General features: G+C 57.5%; 1 protein-coding gene across 7 annotated transcripts in view; it reads left to right on the top strand.

Annotated features, from left to right (window-relative positions):
• Window positions 1-2056: 2056 nt before the first annotated feature.
• The window catches only part of Ldb3 (LIM domain binding 3), a 59270-nt gene continuing 54231 nt past the window's right edge, over window positions 2057-7095 (top strand). Inside the window, exons 1-2 of one of the 7 annotated variants that reach the window (XM_033761732.1) lie at window positions 2057-2251; window positions 2347-2462. In XM_033761732.1, coding sequence (XP_033617623.1) covers window positions 2370-2462 — 93 coding nt within the window. In that variant the 5' untranslated portion in view covers window positions 2057-2251; window positions 2347-2369. The remainder of the gene's footprint in view (window positions 2252-2346; window positions 2463-7095) is intronic. The other 6 variants (XM_033761731.1, XM_033761735.1, XM_033761733.1 and 3 more) reach the window with 6 other exon arrangements.

Raw genomic sequence — 7095 nt, forward strand, 5'->3', positions numbered from 1 at the left:
CTGGGTGGCTGTGACAAGGGTAGGAAATAAAAAAGTAGAGATGCTTTCTGCCAAACGTGGTTTTGATCTGTGGGGCTGAGAAGGAAAGGGAGCCTGACCTGGCCTCAGTCCCTGCAATAGCATCTGTCCTCCTCTCCCATGTTCCTGCCCTGGGATTTGCTCTCCTGAAAGCCCATCACCAACTCTGAGGATGCAGAGTGGTGGTGGTGGGGACCAGAGATGGCCCAGCCTTACTCCCTAGGGAGCTCTGAGCTGCTCTCCAGCTGGCTTGGGCTTCCTCAAGGGGAGGCAGATGGAGGGAGGCTGGCCTTTGCCTGTAAGAGCATCCAGGCCACCCCTGCCATTCCCTGGAGGCCAAAGATGAGCCTGTGGCTCGGGGTTCCAGTGACAGCGACAGCCTTTATCAGCAACCCAGCAGGCCGACTGTCCTGGCAGTGGTCACACTGCTCCCCAGACAGGCAGGGTGGAGATGTGGAGAGTTAGGGACAGGTGGCATAGGGCTTTGGGGGGCACAGGGCAAGGGATGAGAAAAGAATAGGATGCTGGGACAGGTGGGGCTGCGTGACACAAAGTAGAGGAGGTGGTGACGTGGCTTGAGGGAAAGAACATAGGTCCTTGCCTGGCTTCATCCATTTGCTATTTTTGTGACCTTGGGCAAATGACCAAGCAGCCCAGTAGCTCAGGCATTCTACATGTACGTCGTATGTGCCAGGCCCTGCATGAGGCTGGGATCCGGCCAGAGCCTACTCAGCTTCCCTGAACCCCAGTTTCCCCAGCCCAGGAGACAGCCTGCACCTTGATCTCAGTCCAGACCCCATGCGCCCGTGGTCTCTCATGGGGCACCTTGATCCACAGCCCGCACTGGCAGGAGTACTGAGGGGTGGTGGGCTGGGCATGCTGCTCATGCTTCCTCTCCATGCTGTGCCCCCGCAGCTAGACAAATAGCCACTCTTCCCTCCCCTACCCCTCCATTCCTGTGCAAAGGGCACAGGGCCTGGCATGCATGCTGGCAGCTGCAGCTTTCCATGCTACTGTCAAGTTTTCCAGGGCACAAATGAGACAGAAGAGCCAGGAATAACCAGCCAGGCCCCAGGGGTTCAGGGGTGGGAGTGCCCTGGACCTGCCTTTAGATCCTGCACCTGGGTATGTGGGGGAGCCCTATTCCCTGAGCCAGAGTTCCGCAAGGCCCTGCAGCCACTGGGACCCCATCCTTTGTCAGGAGTCCCACCGGAAGGACCCAGGCTCCAGGGTGACCTTGTAGGAGCCACTGAATCTCTCTGAGCCCTGACTCCTACAAGCCAGGGTATCAGCCTCTCTGGACCAAGAGATTGTAGTGTCAAAGCTCCCATGCTGAGCTAAACCATTCCCAGAGGTACTGTTGTGATGTGATTTTTTTTTTTGTCCATATTGGGGTTTGAACCCAGGACCTGTGTATGAGTAACATCTGGAGTCCACTTGTTTATTTAGCCCTGGAGATTGAATCCAGGCCTCCTACCTGCTAGGTAAGAGCTCTAACTCTGAGCCATATCCCCAGCCTGTGTGTGTGTATGTGTGTGTGTTTTGAAGCAGGCCTTACTATGTAGTTCAGGCTGACCTTTAACTCACTATATACCCCAGGCTGGCCTTGAACTCTCGGTAATCCTCCTGCCTCAGCCTCCCAAGTGCTAGAATTAATAAGCCACTATGCCAGGTCCATATTATTTTTTAATTTTGAGGCAGGCTCTTGCTACATTGCCCAGGCTGGGCTTAAACTTGTGATCCTCCTGTCTCAGCCTTCCAGAATGAACGTGATCATTTTTATGGCTGAACAACCAGGGGTGGATTACCAGTCTTCTGAGCTGAAATATTTTCTAGACCTACTGGAGGCTGAGCTCAATCTGAGGCACTGAAAAGGTCCCACACTGGACAATACTCAGCTCAGGCCAGAGTGCACAGGACAGCAAGACCCTGCCCAAAGGGACTCAGAGCAGGATGTTGGGGTGTTGGGGCTCTGCAGAGAGCAGAGGGAGGCCAGAGCATTATCGTTACCTGAGGAGGCCTCCCTTCCTGCCTGGTGCCGGACACCCCTCCCCAGGGGCTATATTAGCCGAGTGAGTCACAGTGGCTGGCCAGGCGGGCACAGTGTAAGGTTACAGTCCATTTATGGGCGCAGCAAGGGCAGATATCTGTGTCGATGGCATTTGGTCCTGCTATTCTTAGGAGCCTCTGAGCTGCTCCACACAGCCCAGGCAGAGAGTAAGGAACACAGCAGGCAAGGCTGGGGGCCGGGGGCCAGGAGCAGCAGCAGGAGTGGGCTGGGGTGGTGGGTATGTGCGCATCCTGACTCTCCCAACCCTCTGTCCCCAGAGGCGGCCACTGTCACCACCAGCATGTCTTACAGTGTAACCCTGACAGGGCCTGGGCCCTGGGGTTTCCGTCTGCAAGGAGGCAAGGACTTCAACATGCCTCTCACCATCTCTCGGGTGAGTGTGCTACAGCCAGAGCCTGCACCCCTGGGGGAGGGGTTGCTTGAAGAGGTCGTGTGGGTGTGTCTGTCCCTATGTCCGTCCTGCTGGGACTCCTGGAGAGGATGCGTACACACACACACACACACACACACACACACACCAGTCTGAGGGGTGGGACTGGACTGTTAGCCTGGTCTTGCCTATGGCTGGAGTTTGCCCCCCAGACCTATGTGCTTGGGTTAGCTCACAAGGGCAAGGCATGGGGACAGGGGCTGGGTGTTTTGAGCTGAGCGGGAAATGCTGAGCTTGCAGAGTAGGTGGGCAAGAGGACAGACAGGGCAGCGCCCTCTTAAGCCTGCTCCTGGCAGGGCGGGCTCAGGCTGCTGAAAATTAGAGCCCCTCCTCTGCAAGAGGTGCTCTGGGAAAGTATCCTTCCTGGTACAGACAGGGAAGATAATGGGCAGATGGACGGATGAGCAGACAGACTGCAGCCCTGCTGTTCTGGTGGGGTTGGGCTGGACTGGTGACGGGGCTCCCACACCTGGCCCTCCTCTCCCTGAAGCCCTGGACTCACCAGGGTCCCGCCGTGGCCAGCTCATGGAGCTGGGCCTCCCACCTTCTCTGACTTGGGCTCCTGGCTCCCCCGTCTGTCTCAGGTCGTTCCCCGCATGCCAGTGTGGGCCAGCAGCCCCTGTATCCTCTTGTGTCTGATGGGAAGAGTCTGGTGGGTGACACAGATCATCAGGGGTTGGGAGGGCTTCTTCTGTTGCTGGATGCATGGACACCCAGAGGGGCCAGAGCCAGCCTTTCCTGAGACAAAGGAAGAGGAGCTGGGGTTTGATATTGCTACAGTCCCAGCACCTGGCCACTGCCTAGAATGCAGCAGGTGCCCAGTCACTACCAGTCAGATAAAGTTCCCAAGGTCAGGGGGCACAGTGAAGTGAGGACAGGGACCACCCCTCACCTGGTGTCTGAGCCATGGACAGTGCTGATGGGGCAGGCAATGGCAGGTGAGACCCAGGCTGTCACTGGAGGGCATGGGTGGGCAGGTGCCTAGGTTGCTGCCCCATGGAGGATAGTTTCTTCCCCAGAGCAGCAGAGACTTGTGTGGCCAGGAACAGTGCTGCAGTGGGCAGTGGGGGAGGCCCAGGAGATGTTGGCCAATGTTCCCAGAGGACGGTGGTCTTAGCTTTGGAAATTGTTGTGGGCGCTGGGGAAGGTGAGAAGAAAAGAACCTCAGGTCTCAGGCAGCCAGGGAATGGCCACAGAGTCCCCATCCGGGTGCTGGCTTTGCCTTCCATCCTTCAACAGGAACTTGGCATCTCCAGACCTAGTGTCCCGGCGACCACAGGGTCCCTGAGGGAAAGATACCTGGAGCCTGTGTGCCCTCACTGACACAATGACATCCAGGCATTTGATCCTGGTGCTCACCCCCACCCAGGCCCTGCACAGTCCCTGTCCCTAAGCAGGTCTCCTCCCTGCACAAGGTGAGGTCTCCTACACAGTCCCACGGGTCCTCAGTGCCATACCAGGGACTGTGCCTTGTCCCCCCGCCCCACTGTCCTCAAGGCTCGCTGCCTCAACTTGGCTCCATCCTGGCTCATTGGCACCCAGGATAGCCAGTGACTTCACCCGGGACCTATGTGCCACCTGGCCCTGGGTGGCCAAGGGCTTAAATGGCAGCACAGAGACTTTAAACGAGATGGCAAAGAATATCCTCCACTGGGGAGGGGGTGTGTCAAGAAGTGCCACAGCCAGAGGCTGGGGGACTTTCAGAAATAGAACCCAGGCTGGGTAGGGGCAGGGCTTCCTCTGGGACACGCCCTGAATCACCTGGGCTGGGCAGAAGGGTGGCCTGGATGCTGGAATCCTCCCCAGAATTTGAAGTCCCTTGGAAATGCCACTGGAGGGTCATGGATAGATGGCCTTGGGCAGCCCTAGGGACACCTTGTATGGTGGCATTTCCTGCCTGGGATCACAAAGGCTTCTGTACCAGGAACTCCCCCACAAGGGGTGCCAAGCCAGATGCCCTGGAGGAGCACGCTGCCACCTCAGCCAAGACCTGGTCCTCACAGTGGCTATCAGATGGCATTCAGCATCCAAGCCAGAACCTCTGCCGCAGGTCCCGCGGCCCATGCCCTGGGGACATTCCCATGTCACCTCACCTGGTCGGATGGGGCTTGTGTGATGTGTGGGACAGAGGTGGCCTGGTCCACAGCCAGAAAGGACTGGAAGAAACTGACCCATCTCTGCTTCAGGTGCAACTACTGCTCTGCCTGTACCTGTCCCCGGCAGGCCTGATAGTGTCTCTGACTCCAGGCCACACTAGGGTGGCAGCAGCCCCTGCAGGCCTGCTCTGTAGTAGGGATAGGGAGGGTGAGGGAAATGCCTTTATTTATCCTGGACAGGTACAATGGCTGCAACCTGAGCTGCCCTCTCTCCTCCACCAGCCAGGCATCCATTAGGGGATGGGGGGCAGGGAGCTGCTCAAAGGCCCAGCCCCCACCCCTCAGGCAGAGTCTGGGTCACCTCAAACCTTAGAGAAGAGGCATGCACATATATATGTTCAGCGCTGCTATCCTCAGCCGGTGGCCTCAGTTTTCTCACCTGTAAAATGGGAACATTGCCTTCCATGTGTGAGAGAGCAGATGTGCAGCCAGGGTGGTGGGCTGAACCTCAACTCCTGACCTCACCCACCCCACCTGGCAGCCTTTGCCCCTCTGTTGGTTTCAGCTTCAGTATTTATGGGGCTCCCTCTGCAAAGGTGCTGAGAACAGAGGGTCTCTAGGAGAGCAAAGGGGACAGGCTGGACTATTGTGGGTAGCCACGTTGGCAATTTCCGGAATTTTTAGGCTGTGGGAGCTTGCCTGCCACCATGCTGCTCCTCGGGCAGCACCCCGAGGTGCTGACAGGTGTGCTGTTTATAGCTGAAGGGTGAGCCTGGCTCTGGCCCCCAGCCCTCCACCAGCAGGGAGATAAGGTGCGGCTGAACTGCTGAGTCCTCCAGCCAGGCCCTCCTTGTTGCTCAGAGTGGTGGAGTAGACATCAGGCCCCAGGGGAGGAGGGCAGAGCTCTTCAGGGCACCCCAGCCCTCCGGCTTCCAAATGCGGCTTCTCTATCCTGTTGGAGCTGGCAGCCACCTCTACCCTTGGGGACGTCCTGGAAGGTGTGACTGGGTTTTGATGGGGCCTCTAATGGCAGGGGCGGATGCTCAGGGAGCATCTCACTGTCCTCACCCAGGACCCCATCAGAACAGTGGCCAGGCCTGGAGGAGGACAGGAGAGGGACAGTGGCCAGCCCTGGAAAGGCAGGGAGACTGTGCACAGCCAGTGACCTGGGTTTTGGACTGGGGGGCGGTGGCGTGGCTGAAGGGTGGGGCTGCAGTGGCTCCAGGACCTGTGGGCCACTTCTGGGAGAGTCTGGAGGTGAAGAAAGCAGAGAAAAGACACTGGCACCATTTGGAGCAGACTTGGGGGCGTGGAAGGGACTTTGGCTTATACTTGGGCCAGGATAGGACTAGAGCCTGGAGGGAGAGAAGGTTGCAGGGAGAATGTGGGGGCAGGGCTCAGCCTCAGGGGAGGCCAGATGGGAAAGGAGCAGGCTTGGACCACCTGTAATTTAATCACTTGCTGTTCACCCTGGGAGGGCCAGGACGGAGAGTGACAGAAGGCCCTCTCCTTGGGTGAGCTACCTGCCCTACAAGGGGCCTACAACACCAGGCAAACAGTAGAGGAAGAGGCAGGGGCCTGTCTGCTTCTGTTGTTTGTTTTGTATTTTTTGAAAGAAGGCCCAGGCTGGCCTTGAATTCATAGTGATCCTCCTACCTCAGCCTCCCAAGTGCTGGGGTGACAGGTGTGCACCACCACACCTGGCTTACCTGTCTTCCGAAAAGGGCTGCGAGTGTGCTATAGCCCCTAGTGGCACCTTGTTCCTTCAGGACCTAGACAGACCTCATCTACCCCTGGCCTCTCTAGGGACAGCAGGCTGGCTCAGGCTGGACCAGTTACCATGAGCTGACCCTTTGCCTCCCACCCTCTCCCCCATGGAGCCTGGGTTACACCCTCTGGCACCTCCAGGGGGAGGGACAGGCTGGTATTTGAGTTTCTTTGGTTGAGAGGCTCCAGAAACTTCTCAGCCCTTCCCTGTCCTTAGCAGTGCCCTGTCTCATGGGGCAATCCGCATACAATCCCAGAAGAGGCTTCCTGGGCCTCTACCACAGCAGCCTGGATTGGCTTATTCCAGAATCCCCTCCTGCACACACCCAGGTGGCCCAGCTACCACCAGAGGTACCCCGAGATGGTGGCCCAGTGAGGCAGGACTCCTGGCAGCTAAACACCATAGCCTGCCTCAGTGTCCCACTCTAGGACCTCTCTGGATTCTGCCCAGGCCAGGCTCAACAAGAAAGCCGGAAAATGAAGTGGACCAGACACTTTTTCCAAAGAGCATTTTAAATGCTCCAAGGAGATAGAAAGACTGTTTGTTTGGGTTCAGTCCAAGACCTTTGCACCCCAGATCTTTTTTTTTGAGACAGGATCTTGCTGAATCACTAAATTGCCCAGGCCAGGCTTGAACTTTTTCAATCCTTCTCCCTCAGTCTCCCAGAGTGCTGGGAATACAGGCATGCACCGCAATGCTCAGCAGACTTGTT

Source organism: Fukomys damarensis, unplaced genomic scaffold (assembly GCF_012274545.1).
Source record: "Fukomys damarensis isolate Sample0158 unplaced genomic scaffold, DMR_v1.0_HiC HiC_scaffold_1, whole genome shotgun sequence".
NCBI classification, from domain to species: domain Eukaryota; kingdom Metazoa; phylum Chordata; class Mammalia; order Rodentia; family Bathyergidae; genus Fukomys; species Fukomys damarensis.